The following is a 25,122-nucleotide window of genomic DNA, read 5'->3' on the forward strand; positions in this document are numbered from 1 at the left end:
TTTTTTTTTTTTTTTTAATGAAACGATAATATATTTGATATTCTAAGTATTATTTTGTTTTCATTGAAAATCTCATAAGACGGTGATGGAGGGCAAAGATGCTGGCTGGTGGTGGCAGTGTTGTGGCCTGTGTAGGTGAGCGTGTCTAGGATAGTTTTTATTTAAAAAAAGAAATCTATATATTCTAAAAGTTGTTTTAACTATTTTCAAATAATAACATGATGTATTTTTAAGAACACAGATAAAAACGGCTAAAAAACACAAATCAAACAATGTTTTTAAAAAATAAAAATAAAAAGTTATCCAAAACAACCCTAAGCATATAACCTAATTACTTGTAAAAGTAGTTTTCCCAGCAATCATACTGATTGATAAGCAGGGTCCAGTAAGCATTCCCAAACAATTTCTTAAGAGGTTTGCAGTTGCTTTTCAATTAAAAAGCAAACTTTGAGTGTTACGAAAAGACATCATTTCTTTCTGATGGTGATTGGTCTGGACTAAGCGTGTGATGGTAAGATTTGACATCTTATACTAGTTTTTTGGCTTGTCTCAAGAGCTCTTTCTGCGAACTAATTAAATACTTGAATGATGGGATAAAAATAAATGACAGTGGCATAGGTGGATCATGTCTGGCTTGCTCCATAATTCCATTACTTGGATACCAATGCAAAGTTGGCACATGTAACCAATTTTATGAATGAAAAGAAAAAACTTGGGACGTGCAAGTGCTGCTCTTGAGTGAAAAGTGTGGATTATTTGGGTCCTCATCCCCATTGCTGGTTTGCCCACAATTCCATGGTATTTATGCAAACCAAAGTTGGGCTTCATGGATAGAGTCAGACCTTGGGTCGTGAAGCTTGTCTTTTTTGGCAGTAGTGAATTAAATGGGTTATTATCCCTTATTTTTAAAGTTCATGCTTGTAATTCTATTGGTGCTGGTTCATTGTTGTTCATCGTGAGCAACTTGCATGAGAGGTTTGTGATGCGATCCGCCTCCCGGTCGCAGAGGGAGGGACGGCACCTGCGGGCGAGCGAAAGCCGCGGGGGGGAATACCGCGCCAGTCGGCCAGCCGAAGGGGACCGCGGGACGCGACGGAGCGGCGGGACGGTTCGGCCTTGAGCGGAACCGGTCCAATCCTGGACCGGTTTGGCTCGGGTCTGCCCTGAGCTGGGCGGTTCATTTTGGGCAGCCCACTAGTGGGTTTTGTTGGTCTTTTGGCTTGCTTTAAGTAAGGAATAGAGGGAGATTTCTAGGGTTATGCAATATTTGAGTTTTTTCTTAGCCTCCTTAGTTTCTTTCTCTTGTTTTTCTAGGGTTTGTAGTGGGAGACCTTGTCCTTCTCGAAGTGGACAAATTGTATCTTGTTTCTCTTGGATTTTGAATTCAAATATTCTTGTTCTTCCTCTCATCCCTCTTGTGTTGATTTTTTCTTGGATTTGGAGGAGAAATTTCATCTTGAAGGAAAATTAGGGCAAACCCTAATTTGTGAAACCTAAGGCGTATCAGTTTGCTATGTCCTCTGCAGATCTCTTTCGCAGGATGCATGCATACTCCATGCTCAAACGTCTACTATGTTTAAGTGTGTATTGACATCTGGAACCTTACCCCTCTAACACAGTCCTATTTGCCTGTGTTAGTCTATAACCAGTAGAGACATCAACTGTCATTCTTGGAAGCACTGAAGTTCTTATATTATGAACTGCTTTTTCTCTGCAAACATTGGGCTGGTTGGTGTTGTGGTTATGCCTGGTCCAGAGTAGGACATATTATTGTTTTGAGTTCATATTCAAATTATCTTTTTTTTGGTTGCCTTTTCTGTTGTATTGTTCATCTTCAGTTGAACAAATGAGATGAAGTACTTCAATATGTTATTTATTTTGATAGATATCAATGCGTTTTTGCTTTGGGAATGCGTACATGGGGAATCTATGGAATCTTGACCTTTTCTTCTTTCTGTATGCCATCTTACGGATTGTTTTAATGTTTTCCTTTTTTTTTTTTTCAGGAAAGCTCATCCGACTTGTGAATTCATTTTTGCTGCAACTGAAGAAGCAATTTATATACATGTGATTATATCTGCAAAGTTCGTTATTCTTGTGAAAATAAGCTTTATTTGATACCTTAAGGAGTTAGTAAGGTTTTCTTAGAGTTTTCTTACCTGTATACATGGTCTCTAGGCATCTTCGCAACCTCAATGATGATGACATAGAAAGAGTGTTAAAGCGTTCTTCTTCAAATTCCGTTAGGAAAGGGCTGCCAGGTATGCATTCATTGTTTTAATTGGTCAATTTGTTTTAGTGGCATGCTTTGATTTTTGTGCAGCATTATTCTGAAAACTTGGCTCTTAGACAAACTCCCTAAGATTTTACATTTTCATAGAAAGCTTTAAAACTTTGGAGTGTTTTGTCATAATATACCCCATAACATTGTTAAACCATCTTTTTTGCCATGTTTCATCAGTCAGTGTACTTTGCCATTGTTGTCTGCCTAGTTTATTACATATCTTCCTATGCCAAACAGTGTTTTCTTCAAGATGTCTCTTTTATCTTTATCAAATATTTAAATTTTCTTGCTCTTACATTATGATGTGTAGATTCCACTTTTGGTTTGGTTTTGCTTGCACAATACGTTTAACTAGCAACGATACAAGTTTGTCAACTCTTAATTGATGGACAAACTAGAAATATGATCCGGAAGCATATAATTTATTCTAATTTCATAAAATGTTAATCAAATCTCATGTGTGCTTTTTATGCATATTTAAATGTCATTAACGAGTTGATCCTAATTGCTTCTACTCTGCATTTAGTGTTTTCCTAGGGAAATAGTGAGTGATATAGGTCTAAAAGCAACTGGGCAATCTGTTGAATGGCACAAGATCAGATCTGGGCTAAGGAAGCATATTGAAGGAAAACAGTTGATGCTGGAGGAGCAAAGTGGGGTGAAAAATAGTATTCTATAGGACTAGTAGATGCCTTATGTCCTCATCGTTTATGCAGATGCCGTCAGTAGTGTTGGAAGAGAAATTATTGCTGAATTTATCAATTGAAATGGAAACATGTGCTCTGATATAGATCTGGATGGCAATAAATTTGTGCCGAGTGCTTCCTGGAGAGCCTTCTTAAGATTTCCTAGCATTAGGAATGAGATTTTCATGCCAAGAAAGGAACAGTTGTAAAATCTCTCAATATCTTAATCCAAAATCTACTCGACCCACCCTTAACTTCGTGAGAATGGACCTAATTCTAGTTCTGTCTGAAGCTATTGTTATCAAATATTGTAACTATACACTTTAAGGATAGCCCTCTTATTTTGGCTTTACTACTCTAAAGGAACGTAGCAATATTGTTATGAACCCAAATCCTGATAACAGATAACTATTTGGATTCGGCTTTATGAATCCTTTTTCAGCTTCGATTCCTGTTGAGCGTAACACATTGTTACCCTAGTTTATGTGATTCGTTTTGCTCAATTAACCATGTTATTTGTTGTTCGGTGCTTTTTTCCTACCCAAGTTAATTCTTCTTTTTTTTTTACCGCTACAACGAATGCTCTGCAACGTAGATTATGTGAAACTTCCGCATAATTGCTCTCAGCACTTGTTTTGGTTTTAGTACAGTTTTGTCCCATTGGCTTTTTCATTTTTAAATGCACCTCTATTTGGTTCTCTTGTTATAACGGTATTGGGACATAAAATAGTCTTTAAGTAAATAGTATGAGGGTCTTCATGAAGGACTCAATGTGTTTTTGTTGCAATTTCAGTTGAGACCTCCTGACTTAGCCTTGATCTTGGCCACGTTCCTTTTCTTTCATTTTTTGCTATGATATTTGTTTATTTTACAGTTTTTGTTTCTCCCAATGGAATGAGAGGCAGGCTTACTGGATGTTGTCCTACTGACCTTGTTAAGCAGGTCTACACCAGGTACACATCATTACCATGTTCTTCTAAATGATCTTCTTCATTATCCTTTTGGAACGTGTTTGTATAAATACTTGTCGCTGATTTTCCTTTACCCTGCCGTGCAAATAATCTCAGCAAACTGAAGGCCAATAATGAAAGCGCACATGTTTTACCCTCTATCTCTCGGTCCACAGGCTATCAATTGAGGGGCCAAAATTGTTTTGTTGAAGTCACTCTTGGTTGTCCATCTACATCCAACAAAGATGCTCAGGAGAGAAAACGTAACCAAGAAATAACTTCTGTCACGCCCAAGTCTGAAGAGCCCTGCTTGGCCTCTTCTGGCAAAAACCAGCAATTTGATCCCTTTCCTATACTTGAAAGGACATTCATTTATCCTGCAGAGTCTGTGCTGGTTCCTGTTTTGCACAGAGCATTTGCCAGATCCTCCCTGAAAAGGTACCTTTCTTTCATTGTCAGTTTTTTAATATTATTTTTAGGGTTGTTGCATTGTATTCCTTTTTTTGTACAGGTTCTTTCTGAAAAGTTGGACAGGAACATCATTTCATGAGTTGTGGCCATTTTGGAATTTTCCATCTTCATCTCAGTTTTTACGTTGGTGAGTTATTGAGTTTCATGTCCTATTAGTAGTAGTTTGTTAATAAACAACTTCTTACATGATCGGGGTTCTTTTCATGAATTTTTCTCGTGTTGGATGACTCAAAGATTAGGGTTTCCTACTATGCAGAACTAATATGTTGCATAGTATCGTTACATGCAAAGGAAGTCAAAGCTTTGCAGATAACTAGCCATCAAATAATTCAAACACATGCAATGCTAGAATTAAAACCCAAATGATAACGAAATGGTTGAAATAATATGAGAAATTCAATTAGAATTTAATAATGCAAGAAATCAATTAGCAATTGTAATTTAATTTTACAATTTGAAATTTTGATTTGCCAAATTTGAACAAATTCAAGAGCACTAATCAATGCAATGTCAAATTATTAGATAAAGCAAGAACAATAAATGAAAGCACCATAACAAGAAAAAAATTTGGTCCTTGCCAATGCAAGGAGATGAATACAGTTGTTATAATTGTACCGCACTTGAAGAAATCAATCTTCCAACTTGTACTTAAAAGATTGAAAATGAAAAGAGAAATTTTATTCAAGCCCGTAGTTGTAATTATTTTTTTTAAAACAACTATATGTTGACTCCTTATCCCCTGGGCTAATAGATATATTTGCATAGAATTATCACATGTTTTATATTAGTTGGTAATTGTATGCACGACCTATTGATAGTAATTTCTTAATAATCATCTTCTTACATGATCAGGGCATGTGGGGTTTTTTTTTTCATGAATTTCTTTGATGTAGGATGATTCATGGTCATAATTTTTAAATGAAACTTATACCAACGCATAATTTGATTATATGCGAAGGAAGTTGAGGATTTCATAGATTGAATTGAAAAAATAACTAAAATTTTTTCTTTCTTTAAATGAAAGTTGAAAAATACAATAATATAATTATAATCCAAATAATTTAAATAATAGGAGAAATTTAGCAAGAATTTAGTACCATGCAAAATCAACGAACAGTTGTAATTGAATTTCCATAAATTGAATTGTAGATGTTCCAGATTTAAATAAAATCAAGAGAATTTTTCAAGCCAATATCCAATTATGTAGACAACATAAGAACAAGAAATGAAAATTGCAAAATGAAAAAAGGTTTCATTATCACATTTATAGCACACTTGAATGAACTACACATCCAACATACACAAGATTGAAAACTGGGAATAGAGATTTAATTAAAGCCAAAAATTATAATTATATGCCTTTTAACAACTATTTTATAGGCTGCTTATCCCCTAGGTTAGCAGCTTTGTTTGTATAGATCATCTTAATCCCAGTCTAATCCCAGTCTAAATTAAATACCAAGTAGCCAAACATATTAATGATTTTAGGCTTAGCCAACTTTATCACAAAAACCTGCAAATCCCTTGTGTAAATGCTGCACACCTTTCACTGCAATCCATGGAAATCTGGAGTTGTTGTAACAAAAACACAAGCTACTCTGCATAAATGCTCATGCCACCCTCAGCTGATGAAAGTCACTAGGCCAAAAAACACCAACAAAAACACAAATCCAAAAGGATAAATCCAACAAACACCAAGCCACAACTCCATTTTCCACCGCCATGGGAAAAAAACAGCAGCCTATACTTCTTCCCGCACTCTGCATTCCAATATAATTTTTCTTCTTTTCAAAGTCATCATTCATGTTTTTTATAATTAGAGTAAGCCACTGGGGAAATTACTTCAAACTGAATAAAAACAAAAACTATGCGAAGTCATGCGTACTAATATAATGATATGAAATACAATACATCCCTCAGCCATCATTCTCCCTGACATTTTCTTAATTAAACAAATAACACAAAAATAAATGAGTTAATAAATACTGATAAATAAATTCTGCACAGATGATTACTTGATGCGCACATTTGAAGGGAATAATCGCTAAGATTTCATTGATTCTTATTTGTATTCTTTGCTTGGATATTTTGTGGGAAATATTCTAACTAAGCCTTTATGTTTTTCATAGAATAAATTGAATATTTCATTTTTTTAACCCTAAATGATGTGCAAAGTTTGTTAACTGTCATCGTTAGATCATTAAAACTCATGGTTTTCTATCTGCTTCTAATTTATAGGAAAAAAATTTCATGCTCACTGGACGTCTAGACTATTAATTCTCCTCACTTTTAGAATGTATCTCTTGCAAAACTTTACTTTTATATATAAAAGGAACAATGATAAACTTAAAGCTTTCGGTAGAAGATGTACACGGGCTAATATTTCATTTATAAGAATGCAGGCCAATGGCAAATTTTTTTTCCTTGCAAATTTTATTTGGGGAAGTGCGTCCTTTTGTATCTGTTATACTTATTTCCATTGAAGATTTGGAAAATATAATCCTTCTATTCAAGTCTTTTTGTGAAACTTTGTATGAATTGCAAATATGGTGGATGTCTTTGGGAACTTTGTATGTATTGCAAATATGGGGGATGTCTTTAAGCTAGTAGATGTGAAGGTTATTTTAAAGTATAAATTCCATAATAAACTCATTTTGATAGTGAAAAAGTGGGAAGACTAAAAAGCTTGCTATTCCCAGAATTTTTTGAACTTCTTAATTTTGCACAACAACATCACTTATCTACTTCAACAATTTTTTTAATGGCGAATAAATTAACAAGTACCTTGTCTCTACTGCTTTTTGCATGAAAGCAATTAATACTTTCTTGCAGGTGGAAGTTTCCGGAATCACTTTACTGACATATTTTAAGCATTATGTTTAAAAATCAAGTCTGAAATGGAAGGGAAATTTTTTTTTTAAATTTTGTTATGTAGTGTTGGTACTTCGGACTATCATCTTGCTGTTAATATCTTTAGTTTGTTTAATTGTTCGGCAGGCACTATTCTGCTATTGTAAATGATGGCATATTCATTTGAATTGGAAGTTTATATTGCTTGAGTTTTTCTCTAGCTCATGTATCTGTAACAAACAGCTTATTTCACCTAATCATCCTGTTATTTGATATCTGTTAATAGCTTTGTGTAGGATTTCCATTGTTCTCTTTTTTTGCTGGATTCTTGTTAATTATTGATGTTAACTTTGACTTCTCAATTTGTTTTATGGAATCACGTGTAACAGTGAGTTCTTAGAGGCATTCGGGATTGATTTCAGTGGCACTGGACTGAAGCGAAAACATAATAGCAGTAGTAATAATAGTAGCTGTAGCAGCACCAGCAGCACTGGTAGCACGTCCAGCGGAAGCGATCATGCAGCTGGTATTGTAACTGGTGACCTGGAAGCTGATGCTGATTCTTTAACCTCTAGGCAGTCTGGTTTATCTTCTAATGATCAGTTTGATAACGATGGCAAGAAGATGGTAACTTAAACTTCTTTCTTGTTCTGGAATTTCCTGGAAATGGTTTCAATTAAATGTTCTGTTCCATTTTCCTATGGACTTTTGCTGTTAGAGATTGGATATAGCATATGTATTCCATAGGCTTTTTCATGATACCTCTTGTTTCGTTGGGACATAGTGATTAGTCATCCTTGTACTGGTTGTTATGAATGCATTTAAGTTTTAGTTACTGTTGACTGATACAAAAAATATATAAAAAATAATCTAAAAAAAAAGTAGAGAAAGAAAAAGATGCATTGTTTCAGATATTGAGTGATCAGATGCATCATTTTAGAAAATAATTGTAGAAATGCATTTCTCCATGAAATAATGCACTAATTCGGCAAATAGATAGATTAAAAGACAGGGAAAATGAAACTTAGTCTTCGTTTGAGACAATTATCTTACTATTTTTAAAGTAGCTCTTTTTACTAGAAAGTTGCGGTAAGAAAGCCGATCACTGAACCCTGCCGGGCTTAGCTGGGTTGGTGGGCGAGCATGGTTGGGAACCCCTAACCCATGTTTGATTCCCCTCTCATGCGGCGCAACCCCTTAAGTGGGCACCTGTAGGGTTGGTTGCTGGTAGACTCGATGAGGGATTAGTTATGCTGCCAAACACCTACTATGGGGGTGGAAGCGGGTAGATGCCTTGTTACCAAAAAAAAAAAAAAAAAAAAAAACGTTCGCTGCCTCAGTTAGTTAACACAAACCACTCGCCTACCCTCTCCACTCCAACTCGCGCATGCAGACCGCCATTCGCTGACTGACTGCCTCACGTGAATTGCATCCGATGTCCGCCTCCAGCCCGCTCACTCTCGACCCGCACGCATGACGCCTCCGTATGCGTCCAAAGCCTGCGGCATGCCTTTAACCTGCGTGCGTTTCTCCCGTGCGAAAAACCCGCAGCCTGTGTATTCGTCACACACGATCACTGCCCGTGCGACTAGCCCCAGCCGTGCCGTCCACGCATGCAACCCACGCGTGGACTCACACCTCCGTTTGCTTCTACACGCGTGAAATCGACCCGCACGACACCGCCTCGGTTTGACTCCACGCACGAGCTTGCGAGCGGCTTCGTCTGCGTCTGATCCAAAGCACATGAAGACTCTTCCGCCTTGGCGTAAACTGTTTTAAGTTTACACTACTAGGAATGTCTGTTGGGTGTTTGATTGGATTTGCTAAAGGTGGAATAATACGTCATGGCTTTTTATGAGTTTACACTTTACCTTGCATCCATATTAATATAGCATTATGCCATCTAATTGGTGATTTTTTTTCCCTTAGTATCGTCAATGGAGTGAATGGACAGCACTTCTTAGCTAGCTGCCAGACTGAAAATCTGCCTAGTTGTTCATGCAGCACTCATGCATTCTTTTGGATTGAATTAGTTCCCCTTTATATTTGGATTTCACATCTTAAAGTTTGGACGGCATGTTGTTAGATAATTACTGCTTTCAGAAAAGTTCTTCAGTAGATTTAACTAGTTCTCATCTCTTTTGGTGAATAGCTCTAGTTTTCTGTTTTATCATATATCTTGAAATGTAAAATAATTTTATTACTTGCTCATTAGTGCTGATTCTGGTAAGCCTTCTTTAATGTAGGTCTCTAAGCGTCTTCGCTCCAGTGTGACTGATGTATTTGGTCAAGCAGCTACAGTTGCAAGTGTGACTGCTCAAAATGCAGCCAAATCTGAGTTTAGTGTCGTTGATGCAAATAATTCTGCTATTGGTGGTTCGGCAAATGTTCAAGTAGGTTCCAGTTGGGATTGGGATGATGATGACAGAGGAATTGGCATAGACATCCAATCACTTCTAGCAGAGTTTGGAGATTTTGGTGACTTTTTTGAAAATGATGTTCTTGATTTTGGTGAGGTATGCCTTATAATTCATGGCTAATTTCAAATTATATATATATATATATATATATGTTAGCAGTACTATTTTAGTTATTATGTCATGGAGTTGATTCATTGTATCTTTAATTTTTTTTTTACAATCATGGATGTGTTTTAACGTTTCATTCTTTAATGAGTGATATCTGATTCTTAACTAGAAAAGATTAAGTTTTTGTGTGTCATATCGTAGCCTCCAGGAACTGCCGAGTCTCAAGTCATTGTATTTCCGTCTGTTGATTGTGGAGATATCAGTGGTAGTCCTTGTACAGCTGGAATTGATAGTCCAGACCAGAGAATATCAGCTGTGGGTCTTACATCTTTTGAAAACTACAACCAACCATCTTCAACATTTTCGGAGGATACTGATGGTACTAAGGATGCTAAGTCATCTGTTACCATAACTCATTCTTTGGAGTCATCCAACGGAAAGTTTGACAATTTGATGAAAGCAGAAGCCATGCTGACATTTTCCCCAGAATATGCAGCAGTTGAAATATGTTCAAGTGAGTTCAGCATCTCAATTTTCAGAAACCCATACTTACCAGGCTCTAAAAAGGTTGAAACCTCACTCGTGCCCTCTTGTGCTCATGTTTATGGTGCAACACCACCTTCTCCTTCTGTGTCCGATATGGAGGAAAGCTTTGAAAAATCTTCTAAATTAAAACCTGGTATTGGGTTGTATGCTGTAAGTTCTGGTCAGCTTGGGAAATTATACACACTTGTGAAAGGCGTGCCTAAGAAGATTGACAGTAAATTGTTCAATGATGTAATGCCTTCACATAAAGGACAAAAACCATCATCTCTTTCGGTAATGAAGTCATCTAGTGGAACTTCTGCTTTACAGATAAACAATGACAGTACATTTGAGGCAGGTCATTTTCTTCTCTCCCTGGAGACTCTGCTTGCAACTGAAATTGAGTGCATAATATTCCAGGTTGCTATGTGCAGGATTCGGCATACTTTATTATCTTTTAACAGCAGACGTCCTATTGGTTTGAATAAACTGACTGGGGATGCTATGCTTGATCTGATTTCATATGACACTAACAGCTTGCCTGATGTGATTCCCAACAAGCATGAAGCAAAGAAGAAAGATATGCTACCTGTCAGAATTGCAGGTGATGTTCATATTGGAATGCTGGATGCGCCTTTAACTTCATCAGTTGGTGTTTGGCGTCCCGTTGGTGTCCCCAAAGGGACAAAGCCTTCTAATACATGTCTTCCTCAAAATTCGCCATCTTTGCCTCATAATTTGTCAAATGAAGAAACCTTTGGTTTTCGTGGGCAAAGGCAACCTCTTCAGGAACTTCTTGATGCAATTGGCCTACTTGTTCAACAATCTGCTTCTCTTGTTGATGTTTCTCTTGATATGGATGATGTTGATGGCTCCTATTCTTGGCTTGCATTAGAGGAGCAGCAGAGGCGAGGATTTTCCTGCGGTCCCTCTATGGTTCATGCTGGATGTGGTGGAATCTTTGCTTCATGCCACTATGTCGACATTGCTGGTATTGAGTTGATAGATCCGCTGTCAGCTAATGTAAGTTTTGCAATGATTTTTTTTTCTGCTTATTGCATGTTCATTTCTCTTGTCACTGCCCTGTTTAAGTATTTTATTTTTTTCCCAGCACATATTCTTTCATGTAATAATTTGTAGCTTCTGTAAAATATTCTTCTGTTCTGTTAAAAATCCCTTTCTCATTGCACAGTTTTTTCACCCTTTTTGTGCCCTTGATCTAAATGCTTACTGCTTTTTTTCTTAATCTACGTTTCTCCAGCGTATCATTTTCTATTCATATCTGATGTGAAACGTAAATGCCATGTACTTGCCTAGGTGGCAAGATTAATTAAATCCCAAATCAATTTGGGAAAAGAGATTGGAAATCTGAAATTAAATTTCAGATTAAGTGGAATTGGCGGGATGAATTTGAATTTAAATTCAAATTTAATTGTGAAAATTAAATTGGATGAGAGGGAATTGTGGGAGGTAATTATGGAGGCTTAATGAGGGGGCAATTAATGAGATAGGAGAGAGATTATGCCCAATGAGGGGGCCGGCCACATAGAGAGAGGGAGGAGATTATTTGTCATAAGTAGAGTGGGGCCCACAATACTAATAAAAGATTCAATAAAATTTGAATTAAAATTCAGATTTTGAAAGAAAGGAAAATTTCCAATAATGGGGCTATCAATTAGAATTAATTGGAATTTCAAATTCAAATTAACATCCAATTAATATGAAAGCCTTAAATCAAGGAATTATTTTAGGAAAGTCTTCAATGCCTCTTGGAAACAAATTTGAATTTCAAATTTGAAATTCCCAAGAGGGAGGCCGGTGGCTTGGTCGTCCCATGGAGGTCGGCGGAGCCGCCGGTGGTGGGATTGGCTTGGGATGGCCGGCGGTGGACTTATGGGGGCCGGTGGAGGGGATTTGGGAGGAAGAGAGTTTGGTTAGGTAGAGAAGAAATAAATTGGGTTTAGGAAAAAGAAAATCCGGAGCTACACACCTCGAGCAACACCTCCAATAGAACTCACAAACAGATCTACAAGCGCCACTTCCTCAAGAACTCACAAAGAGATCTTGGGAATCTCGGAACTCACAAAGAGATCCTTCCACTTCCTCAAGAACTCACAAAGAGATCTTGGGAATCTCGGAACTCACAAAGAGATCCTTCTCCTCTCATGAACTGAATAAGAGATTAAACAAGTAGAATAAAATTTCATTAACAATTCATCATCCCATTACATAAGAAAGGGTCTCTATATATAGGCCTAAGAAACTAAAACAAGACACATATGCCCTTAAGGCTTACATAGGACGACCCTCTTAAGTGAGGGTAAAAACGGAAAATTCATAATAAAAATTTAAAAATTACAAATAAAAATATAAGATAACGTGGGACGATGACAGCCGTTGATCTTCAGCTCCTCGGATAGCCATGGATGGTTGGATGTCCGCATCAATATCCATTTATTTAGGTTGGCTGTATTCATAATTTTCTTACCATGATTCATGTTTATAGTTGTAGGGAGGTAATTCAAGATTATTTTTCCCCTTTTCTGTCAACTTTTGTCTACCTCTTTACCTTTCTAGCCTTTTCATATTGAACATTTCTAGTCTTTTCACGGGAAGATGGACTGGGGCTTCTTGCGTCCGGGATCGAAGTGGTTAAGCGAGTGCATAGGAGTCAAGGGATCGTGCCAACGGGGTCGGATTTCTGCGTGCGAACAATGGGGTCGGGCAGGGCCGGCAGTTCGACCGTGCGGGATTGAACTGGGTGTTCGGGTTCCTTTGTGCAGACGGAGGCAGATCAGGATGACAGGGTCGGTCGCATGAGCAAGGCGTGCGCACCTAGTCGCGAGTTGGGCGTAGAGCACGGAGGCAAGAGTTGGGTTGGCGGAAGGAGACAGAAGCAGTTTAGGTCTTCGGCTGGTGCAACTTCCGTGTGCAGGAGATCCAGTGTTCTGTGTCTGTGTGTCAAATGGAGGGAGGGAGCAGTTTTGCATGAATTTTATTGCCATGAGAATAAGTTACATGATCAACTGTTATAAGATCGTGCGTGAGTGTCGTTTGGGTGAGTGGTAGCCGATTTTGCGGTTTACAGTAAACATTATCATTATGTATCATTTACCTTATTCAACCCTTTTCTCTGCATAGCTTCTGTCTAATAATATCCTACCTAAATGTGATGCTCTAAATAGTAAATGCATTAACCATCTATTCTCTTTCTGTTTTTATTTGAATGATTATTCTCAGTTGTGTTCTATTAATTTCTTTGAAGACTTTTTTTATCACCGAACTCATCTTAATGCTGACTTATCTGTTCCATTCCGTAAGAAACTTGTTTTATTCATTGTATTTACTTCCTGTGGTTAAATTAAATCTTTTTTTTGTTTCAGGTTCAAGTTTCAAATGTAATCAGTTTGCTGCAGTCGGACATCAAATTAGGATTGAAATCTGCTTTTCCTAGTTCAGAAGGCCCTCTTTCCTTGACTGAATGGTGCAGGGGTCGTCACCAATTAGGTGATTCAGGAGCAAGTGGAGATGGTCATCCTTTTCAATATACCATTGGTGAGGTTAAAGATCCTCTAAGCACGGTGTCTTTGGGAGGAGAGCCAATAAGCCCACCGCAATCAGGCTGTGTCTCTTCCTGCATTAGAGGTATTTTTTTGACCTGTACTAACTACAGTTTTTTAAACATTAGTATTTTATCCTGAGGCGAGAATGTGACAGATGGTGTTAGAATTGATGATTCTACTCAAAGAAGGTCAAATCAAGATATCTGCGGCTCAGAGTCGGATGCTCAGAAATTTTCTTCTAGATTCAAACCCACTCTAGCAGCTCTCTCGTTGCCGGCTTTACTTGTTGGGTATGTATTCCTAATGGAACTGATGCACCCCAATATGAAAAAAAAACAAAAAAAACAGGAAAGATATGCACTATTGATGGCTTTAATTTTGATATTTTAGTTACCAGGATGATTGGTTGAAAACGTCTGTTAATTGTCTTCAACTTTGGGAGAAGGCTCCTCTGGAGCCTTATGCCTCACCTAAACCTGTAAGTTCTAGAAATTAGCTTTTGCATGTTTCCAGGTTTAATTCTTGTTTTAATTGTTTTACAAGAAAAAGTCGAAGTAGTTTCTTGATTATTACTAAGTGCGCCTAATTTAATCCTAGAGCTTCATTTGCCATAATATAGTTCCTCAACTACCAAAAATTAATCCAATTTGCTACTCTAATGCTACAGTATTTGGAAGGGCATTCTAGTACAAATCTAATAATTCAATTGAGAAATCTCTCAGTAGGTAATAATAATTACCCGTATAATTTTTGTGTTGATAACTTACTAACTTGATACTCATTTCAAATATTTGTTTTACTACTTATTCAACCTTATCATTTAGGGGCTATTTTGTTTGTTGAATAATGAATGTAGTGTAAAAGGAATATAGTGTCTTTGAATTGTTTGAAGTTATTTGGATAAGTGTAAAAAGAATGCAATTGATTTTTTTAGCTTGAATTAAAATGAATGCAATGTAAATTAAAATTATGGTGCTGGCTGTTGGCAGTGGCTAGCGGTTGCACGATGGTTAGTGACGACATAGTTAGCTTGTGAAAAAGGAATTTTATCAAAATTGAGTGAGTTTATAATACATCAAAAATGAACTAGGGAGTGAAACACTAGATTCCTTTTTCATCAAATCAAACACCCAAATTTCAAAATTCATGCATTCCTTTTTCAACAAACTAAATAGCCCTTAGTACGTTTACTTTCATTCAATTTTTTGTATTTGTTATAATTCATTTAATGACAAAATAGAGCAACTAAGAAATGTATCCTCCTATACACCTGCACTGACTAAAATATCATCACATTTAATTTTGCTATTAACTTCAATGATTATTTTTGGTCATGGGATCAAATTGGATCAATTTTTAGTAGTTGAGGGACTTAATTGGAGCGGTGAGAAGCTGTGATTAAATTGAGCACGCACTTACTAATAATGGAGGGATTAATTGAGCTTTTTCTCATTACTTTTAGTTGAAAATATTGTTCCTACAGGAATTTCCTTGAAGTGGCTAATTGTGTAATGTTGTTGATGTTTGCGTATAACTTTTGCAGGTTTCCTATTTTGCTCTATGTCCTGATATTGATCTCCTAACATCTGCTGGTACTGATTTTTTCCAGCAGTTAGGAACGGGTTAGTCCAATCTTTGGTTATTACATTCATAAATGATCAGCCAATCTAGTTTTTTTCTTTTCTTTTCTTTTTTTTTTTTTTAAATAAAGCTCACCTGCACCCGTTGAAATTTTCAAATACTTTATTGATAAACTGTAACACTATATTCTGCGTATAAGCATTGGATGTGCCATCTTTAGTCATTTCATAAACCTAAACAAGAACTGCTTGCTAATTTTCCAAGCACTTTTGGAAAATTGCCTGATCAATTTGATCTAAAATACAAACTTATTATTCACCGCATTTTGCATTAGGGATATGGAGCTCTTGTAGAAGACACTCAAACAGAAAATTAAGATGCATTTTTGACTATTTATTTGGCTGTAAGCTTATACCACTGTTTTTTATTTTATTAATGATATAATTTCATGGAAGCCATGCGTTGCTTTGTATAAGGATACCTTGTAGGCCTGTGGTGGTGTTTGTCCAAGGGACAAATTCAACTCAATCTTAGCTAATAGAGAGGGCTTTGTGCATGTTGACCTCATTCTTGCATGAATGATAAAATCCAAAATCTTAAACAAAAAAATCAAGGCCAAAACTTACTGTCCCATAATTTTTTTGATTGTTTTTTCAATAACCTCAAAATTAAACCAAATGACCTCTGATTCATGATCCGTCAGTTGTATATTGATTAGGCATGCTTCTAGAGTCAAAACTCCAATTTGGAGGCCAATCTGAGTCCTCTAACATCTAAAACTGAGTTTATTTCCAAAGGCTACAAAGCCTTTAAAATTTATAACCCATGCCACTGGACCATGCACCTTGTGGAATTTGACCTTGGGACATTGTCCAAAATCTTTGAACATGTTCATAATCATCCTTATGACATTAAACACAATTGAATAATTGGTAGACCCTAGTTGAATATGGGCCCACCAAACCCCAAATTCCTTCAGGAAAAATCAATTTTCTCTTAAATCTCAGCGTGGCTCATTCAAACTAGCCTTTAAATCTCTTCCAATGCATTCTAAATATCATTTAGAGTGTATTGAACCAAAACTCAAGTTCTGATTTGACTTGGTTGAACAAGTTAAGCATGGTTAACCAAAATTTTCCCATGAGGGCCCAAACATGCATTTCATGCAAGGAGACCTCACCATTGCGTAGGACCTCTTCCATTGAATCCAAAATATCATTTTAAATTTGTTAGACCTAACCTCAGCCCATTGTTTGACCTAATTGATCAAATCAACCATGGTTGACCAAAATTAACTATACACTTGATAGAAAATTCAATGCTCCAAGCATCATCAAACCAAATTGAACATTCAAAATCATTTCATTGGATATTCTAAGCATGTATTCCAACATTCTCATGGGTCAAGTCATCATTGGTTTTACTTTGTCAATTCAACATGAAGGGTCAAATCTATGCATGTAGTCAAATCTCCATCCAAACTTCCAACCATTGGGCTCAAACCCCTTGGACTCTTTTCTTACAGCATGCATGACCCCTTACCAACTCACCCAGTTAGCAACAAGTCAACACAACCTTTCAAAACTATGAAAATTGGTCAAGCTTTGGCTAACCAATCCATTCCCTTCAGGTTTTCCTGCCTAAACCTGCTCAAATCTGCCCTAAAGCATTCATAAACTAGCTTTTAGACCAAGCCCAAGACTTGGTTTAACCAAGAGGGGAAAGAAGTGGTCCCATCGTCTCACATGTGCCCAACCAAGTCACTATCTCTCAAGCTGCCATCTCTCTGGCTCTCAACCAGCTTGGACAGGTGGCAATCATCCAAGCTAGGGCTCCAATCAATCTCAGCCCTCCACTTAAACCATAGGGCTCTAAGTGACATAAAGACTCCCCAAAACCCTCATCTTTTAAAAAAAAAAAAACTCTCTCAGCCACCTCCAGCCCCTAAGTTTCTTCCCTCTGCTTCTCCAACAATTCCTCCATCTTCCCCAAGCATTTCTCCACTAATTCATAGCTCCCAAAACCCCCATTGTTGAAGAGAGAGAGAAATAGAGAGAGAAAGAGGAGATTTGGAGCCATTTTTCAATCCAGCCAGAATCATCCCTTGGAAGTTTCTACAAAGTTGAAGAGGATCTCTCCAGGAGCAAAATGAGCCCAGGAACTCACAAATCTACCCACTAGTTGGTAAGTTATTTGCATTTTAAATTTAAAATATATTTTGAAACTACCCAAAATTCACAATGCATGGAGCCTCCTAACTCTAAACATTAAAGGATTAAGATGTCTAGAGCTTATCTTTCAAATTTCATCAATTTTGGTCAGGCATTTTGAAAGTTATGAGCAAATGAAATTTCTAGTTCAAATTGAACTGAATTCGGTCTGGTTTGATCAGAGAAGTCCAATTGCACCTTCTGCGCAATCGGACAGGCACGATCACATGACCCAGAAAGTGCCATGTTGCTCAGAACAGAACTGCGGACGGCGCCGGGGTTCGAACTCGTCCAGTTTGTGTGCAAATGGGACATGTGGGGCGATCAGAGCAATTGATCCGATTCACGGGGATCGAACGACGCCCGTGTTTAAGTTAAAACCGCTTTCGCGGTTTTCGTGTGGCTGTCCTGTAGGCTTTGAAAACGGTGGCGCCGCCGCCATTTATTTTAAATAAAATAAATTTAAAGTTTGATTTATTGCTCAGAACTCCCAAAATCACTTGAAATCCATTTTTTCACCAAATTGAGTGATTTTGAACTTGTTGGAAAGGGTTGATACCAAGAATTTTTTAAAATTATTATTATTTTTTTTTAATTTTGAGCAGTGTATTGTGAGAAAATCAGTGATGCTTGAAATTAATTTTTGTCAATTTTCTCATGATCCAGTGGTCAAACTGGACATAAACTTTAGTGAAAATTTTTCGAGCATGTTAGTCACTCCTAATAATTTTCATAGATCAAAGTATGCTCGAGATTCCTGTGGTTAGAATTTCTAAGGTGATGGGTTCATTTTCGATCTATAACTTTGAAAATTCAGAACTCTCCAAATAGGTAGGATTTAATGTTCAATTTTTTGTGGTGTGCTTGTGTATGTGTAAGGGTTAATCATACCAAATTTTAGACTCATTAGAATACTAGTGACACCTAAGAAAAATAATTAAGGATTTGTCTAGAAAACTTTAAAAAATCTTAGAAAATTCTACACACACCCAATAGGCATGAAACTTTGAAACAATGAACTTAGTGACATCATAAACCCGAGGTTTTAATTTTACTTAATTTTGACTTCATTTGATTAGAAAATTATAAAACAAAAATTAGCCCCTTTATGGGTTATGAAACTAAAAAAATGTAATAAATATAAATTAAATCAGAAAAATACAAACAAGGCCTCAAAATGTTCACAATTTAATAACCTATTTGAGAAAATTAAAAGCCCCTTCAGCACACTTCGAAGTTGACCTTAATTTAATAATTAGGAAAATTCAATAATTAATTAAAATAAGTAATTAAAAATCATGAAAATACCAGATAAATTTCAAACACTTGAAATCACTCCTACAGGTCATTCCTGACACTTTTAGTAGGATTTGAAGAGGTTTGGAGTCAGTTTGGTACAAAAGTAAAAAATCTCCCTAAGTAAGCAATTAATTTTATTTTTTATCTAATTAAACAATTAAATACTCAAATTTAAAAAATTCATAACTAATTATAGAGAATTCTAAATTGAGCATACTCAAAGGCATTAGAGTTTTTCCTTGGGTCTAATATTTATGAAGAATATCAAACCACCAGAATTCATTAAAAATAAAATGGTCAACCTTAATTCGAAAACATACACAAACTTTGAAAATTCATAATTTATTGTAGAAAATTTCAAATCTAAGAAACTCAGTGGCATTTTTCATCTTAGCGTCTAATATTTATTAAAAATATAAATACTCCAAAACTTGAAATAAATGAAAAAGTCATGAAATGGATCATTTATTTGGTGCATTAAAAGATTCCATTAATCAATAAATAATTAAATTTCCAATAAATCATTAATCTAATTGATTAAATCAGATTATAACATTAAAATGAAATGAACATAAAACTAAACTTGAAATGACTCCAAGAACTTGCGACAAACTATATCTTGCTTAGATGCAAGTACAAAACTTTTTTATTATTCTCAAAATGCTTGAACTTCATAAAGAGATCAAACAATTTTGAATGGTGAAATGAACTTGGGAGGGAGGTCTTGTATTTATATAACAAAACACAGATCTATAACATTAAAATGCAAACACTTGAAGATGACATCATCACATCTTAAATTACGTGAAATATTTCAACTCACCTTCATTGCCATCGGATGTGCAACTTGTACACGAGTGGACACAAATCGAAGAGATTTTTAAGAATTAAAAAAAAAAAGAAACACTATATGTACTCTAATGACCAAGCATTCATACAAATAATAAATCTTTGCATTTGTCATGTGCACGCATGTCAATGTAACTTTAAAACTCAAATGTATAGCCTTGCAAAGCGTAAAACTACCTTTAGTGGCATGCTACTGCTCCTAAAAATGCGCAAATAGATCATTTAACATCTTGTAGGTGCATCAAAAAGTTTACAAGTGCATTGTGAAACATGTAAGTGCACTTTGCACATGCTTTGAACAGCATGTGTTATATCAGATCTTTAAAAATCAATATTATTCATGTGTTCCAAAAAATATGCTAAATGCTCGATCTTAATGTTCGAGAATGTTGCACGCGTTGACAATTAGATGAAACAAGTTCATCCTACTTCGAGAATCATGCAACCACTAAAAAATTATGCAATCATTTTTAAATTCAGCAAATTCTTTTTTAAAATCACAATTGTCAATATGTTGCACAATGTTCTAAATTGGGTCACTCTACTTGTAGGTTAGGGTCGTAGGTTCGACATTTCAAGTCAGCTCCTCACAAGGACTGAAATGGATGACTTGAATCACGTGACTAGTGTCTACATAACAAATCTAAAATGGCAAAATTTTATGATTTTGTTGACCTCCAATTAAGTTAAAAAAAAAGATAAAATAAAGTACATCTGTCAAGTGCTCGAAAATCCTACTCAAATCCTCTGCCATTTGACCCATTCCCTATACATTTGGCGTTGTTTCTGAACACACAACAAACACCACCTGCTTACGAGCAAACATCAACAAGCGATGATTATCAAAATTGAGGGGAATATGGTGATCAAATCACGACCATGGTTATTGATGCAAAACACTCCCTTCAATCATGCTCACAAACAAACAAAGACAACTACAACAGGTAGCACATCTATGAGTAAAATATGTAGGATACGCAATGAATGCACAATATCTTGTAATCAATATCAACATACAAGCAGCGACGATTAATCATGCAAATGAACACACTGAGCCATCTACGAATGTTGACAGTGGACTTGGTGCAAGTGCAATGAATTCCCTGCAAACACCGAGGGGTTGCACAAACACATTAGCCCTACATGCAAGCTGTGACAATAGGTGTATTGTAAGGATGATGGGTCCTCTCTCAACACAGATAGGCACACTACAACTCACCTGTAGGGAGAACATGGAACTTGTAGTAAAAACTGCAAGACTCAGATAAATTAAGACAATAAAATTGTGGCATCAGGTCGTCACGCCATATTTATTTGCTTACTTATCAACGGCAAGTGGAAGACTCCTGATGTGTTGTACAACTTGTTTGCAAGTTGAATTCATTCCTACATGCTAAGCTGAAGAAAAATATAATATGCAGAAGTCGAGATGATCTAAGATGCATTGTCGATGCGTGATAAATGAAATTCAACTCTTGACGCCACACCACTGGATCCGCAATATTCATACAAGCATAAATAAGACATTTATAAATTTCCAAGTGAAGCCCAGTGCATTTCTCAATGATAGGCATCTGCACAACTGATCATTGCAAAAACATCCCCCCTCATGAATTGAAATGCGTACCGACACGTTCGTAGCATGCATATATTTGCAACATGCAGGGGCATCATACAAATACATCATCCGACATACAAAATGCACCACGCTCTGGCAACACATTGCATTAACATGCAAAATTCATCATGCATATATATACTACAACATACAAAATGCATTACACAAGTACACCACATAACTTGTAAAATGTACTGTGCAGCAGTGGTATGTTATGCTGACATGCAAACATATCATGCACTATATGAAAGCATTGTACCATTATGCAAACATGTAATGCATTCAAATCATCTACTACTACGTCAAGCTAACGTGCAACAGCCAACATGTCAAATATCAAGCAACATGCAAGTGCATTTATTAACATACACATATACATGCAGACATACGAATACAAGCGTCACTAGGTTAACATGCATATAAAAGTATAATTATGTGCGTGAATATGCAGATGTGTCATATACACATATTGCATTGCGTATATATAACTATCATACAAACACATCTTGCAAAATGCATACAAAAATATAAACTTATATGAGCCCCGACGAGCGTGATGTATGCACATACATGACGTCTGAGGATGTTGCACTGGTCAAGAAATGAACTTAAGCTCGAGTCAAATCCTTCTATGTGAGTAGAAAGGAGTCAACAAGTTCGAACTTCGAACAAATATATAGTTGCGGCATTAACCGAGATATTTATTTTATACTTTCATATTAGACCTTCAAGGTCTATTACAAAGAAAGATTCACTAATAAGGATAAAGTCGACAATAACCCGTTCGTTTGTCGGCAGGTAGACAGACTCAACAAGGTTCAACCGATAAAATGAAATTACTCATAAATACCCCAATGATGGTCGTGTTGACAGAAAATCTCAGCGGAGGGGACCACAAACATTTAAAATGCCTCCCGAATTCCCATGAAAATTCAAAACCTAAAAGTCACCAAAATTAAAATAAAAACATCAAAATACTTAAAAGCAAAATACACATCAACCCTCTGAAATAATTTGTCGATGTGGACAAATCTAAAAATCACTTCAGCTCATAAAGAGCGAATAACTAGTCGAGAATATCATTAGGATTTATTCTCAATCTGTCTCTTGCCAGTAAGGACGTGACACGTGCCCTCTAATCTATGATTTTGTCGCCAAATGGTACCACAGGTAAACGGTTATGACCAGGACCCTCTGATCGGGTGGTTTTGCCATCAAATGACACCATTAAATTATGGTCATGGTCAGAGCCCGTATGTTCCCCAATAACGTTAAATCATTGAGCAATGAATTAGTAGGATATGATCGATAGGGCACAAATCACTCTGTTAGCTAAGGCGAATTCAAATTTGTCCCTTTAGACAAATGTTCACCGCAGGTCTACAAGGTACCCTTAGATGAAGGAACCCATGGCCGTCGATAAGGATCCTTCTGTAAGGTTGGGGCGACTACCTTCTCTGATTAAGTAGACTAGAGATTATGAGGATGAAGAACTATGGGATTTTGATCGGGTTCATCTTTCCTCCCACCATTCACTTTAAGTGCAAGGTGGTAGATTTTTTTATTATAAATATCAAAATTTTAAATACTTAATCATGCTGCTATTATATGCTGGATATTATGTATCTATTTGACGACTAGCCTTAATCAAAAGTTCATTCTGGCTATCGGAAGGGGTAATTAACTATAGGAGCTTCTGCTTATAGGAAACCTAAACTCAAATCATAAAGTCCTCACAAAATTAAGGTGAAATATCTTGGTAATGTCTTATTCAAAACCCAATCTACCTTCTAAAAATTTGCCTCGAAACATACTTGTTAAAACTCTTCTCGACGACCCGCATAAAAAGAAAGGGGCCGCGAAGAGGCCGGGGTGAGAATTTTTGGAGCCGTTAGATTTATGTTTACATAAGGACTCCAATGCCTTTAGCCAAAGTAAATTCATCTTTAAAATACAAACCCATGCAGTCATATTTACAAAATGCAACTATAAGTATTAATCATAGACCTGATCCTTTACAAGCAAGGTGGCAGAGTTCATAAGGTCAAAAGAAATAAAATAAATAAATTGAAAATTATTCAAAACATCGAAAATGGTCATGTTGGAACTAAATATCAACTAGAGGGGTCTTTATTTGAAAATGCCCCAAACCTCAAGGCATATTATTACGAGACCTAATTTTTAAATAAATACAAGAAACGTAAAAAAATTGCAAAATATAAAAAAGTACAAGCAAAACTTGTCAATCCATCTATTCTCCATGATAGTTTGGTGGGAGTGATGAGTTTAATAATAACTTCAGCATATCAAAAGCAATGTCTTATCAAACATATCACTATGTTCATATCAATGATCTCTCACCATTATGGGCATAACGTGTATCATTTAGCTGTTGATTTTGTTGCCAAAGGACATCATAGATAAAAAGTTATGATCGAGGCTCTGACCGAGCGGCCTTGCCATAAAATGTTCACTATTAAATTATGGTCACAAGTAGAGCCTATATATGCCCCAATGGCTTAAAAAAATCAACCCGCGAACATTAAATGCAGTTGATAGGGCGCAAAATATCTATTAGTTAAGGTTGAATTAAATTTAACTACTTAGACATCCAACATATATCTACAAGGTCCTCTTGGAAGACACAACATATAGTTGATGGTAAGGATCTTTTGATCAGGTTGGGTTGATTATCTTTGCTGACTAAGTATACTAAGGTCCAGACAACCTGAAACGATGAAATCATCTGATCTCGATCGGGTTTGCCATTATTCCTCCCTACCAATCGCTTCATGTATGAAAAAGGTAAATTTTTAGAGCATAAGCCAAATTTATTGTTGTTATATACTCAACATTTAACATCTAATGACTAATCATAATTAGGGGTGTCAATATTTGACCTGACCTGAAACTCGAACCCACTTGAAAAATTTTGGGTTCAGGTCAACCTGTTTGTCAGACGAGTCGGGTTCTGATTTCAATTTCTGACCCGTTTTTAAAACTGGATCGAGTTTGAGTTGACCCGAAAACCCAAAATAACTCAAATCCCGCTTGATTTTTGAGCACGTAGAGCTCCCTCCGCGCAGGCCACACTCGCTACTTGCCCTCTCGCGCTCGCGTTCGCACCTAGACCCGCTCGACCGCGCCCATCCTCATGCTACCGTCTGCACCCACGTAGGCCGTGTCGCACGCTAGCGCCACCTTTGCTCGCCGCCGCCCCCATTGGCCGAACTCATTGCGCCTGCTTTGTTTGGGGTTCATAGGTCAGGTTGGGTCAACTCGGTAACACAACGGGTCAGGTTCGGGCCTGAATTTCTAACCCGTTTGCAAAATCGGGTTAGCTGAATTGGACCCTGGTCAATTATGGGTTCGACCCAATCCCGACCCAAATACCCATTTTGACACCCCTTATCATAATCAAAACTTCTCCCTTGTCACTAGGAGTGATAAATAATCATTTGGGCTTGTGGCTATAGTGAATGGAGAATCAGATTTCAAAGTCTTTGTAAAATTAAGGCAAAATATCTAAGTAGAGTTTTGTTTGTAATCTAGTCTATCTTATGAAAATTTAATTAGGAAAGCCAAAGTCTCTTATCAATGTTGGATGCAAATTTTTTGAGCCTGCAAAAAGTTTATTGTTGCTAATGCTTGTGCTGCATACCTGATCTATGTATCCTTCTGAACCTTTTGTTAGTTGCTCAATTCTAT

General features: G+C 36.6%; 1 protein-coding gene across 7 annotated transcripts in view; it reads left to right on the top strand.

Moving 5' to 3' along the window:
• LOC110096383 (mediator of RNA polymerase II transcription subunit 13) overlaps positions 1-25,122 on the top strand; it is a 35,746-nt gene that overhangs the window by 6,020 nt on the left and 4,604 nt on the right. For 6 of the 7 annotated variants that reach the window (XM_028695325.1, XM_020822300.2, XM_028695326.1 and 3 more), the window contains exons 8-19: positions 2,007-2,084; positions 2,179-2,261; positions 3,845-3,923; positions 4,038-4,358; positions 4,432-4,518; positions 7,631-7,868; positions 9,488-9,757; positions 9,971-11,317; positions 13,678-13,939; positions 14,012-14,147; positions 14,248-14,335; positions 15,401-15,479. In XM_028695325.1, the coding sequence (XP_028551158.1) occupies positions 2,007-2,084; positions 2,179-2,261; positions 3,845-3,923; positions 4,038-4,358; positions 4,432-4,518; positions 7,631-7,868; positions 9,488-9,757; positions 9,971-11,317; positions 13,678-13,939; positions 14,012-14,147; positions 14,248-14,335; positions 15,401-15,479 (3,068 nt within the window). The remainder of the gene's footprint in view (positions 1-2,006; positions 2,085-2,178; positions 2,262-3,844; positions 3,924-4,037; positions 4,359-4,431; positions 4,519-7,630; positions 7,869-9,487; positions 9,758-9,970; positions 11,318-13,677; positions 13,940-14,011; positions 14,148-14,247; positions 14,336-15,400; positions 15,480-25,122) is intronic. The other variant, XM_020822303.2, reaches the window with a different exon arrangement.

This window comes from Dendrobium catenatum, unplaced genomic scaffold, assembly GCF_001605985.2.
Source record: "Dendrobium catenatum unplaced genomic scaffold, ASM160598v2 fragScaff_scaffold_621, whole genome shotgun sequence".
Classification (NCBI taxonomy): Eukaryota; Viridiplantae; Streptophyta; class Magnoliopsida; order Asparagales; family Orchidaceae; genus Dendrobium; species Dendrobium catenatum.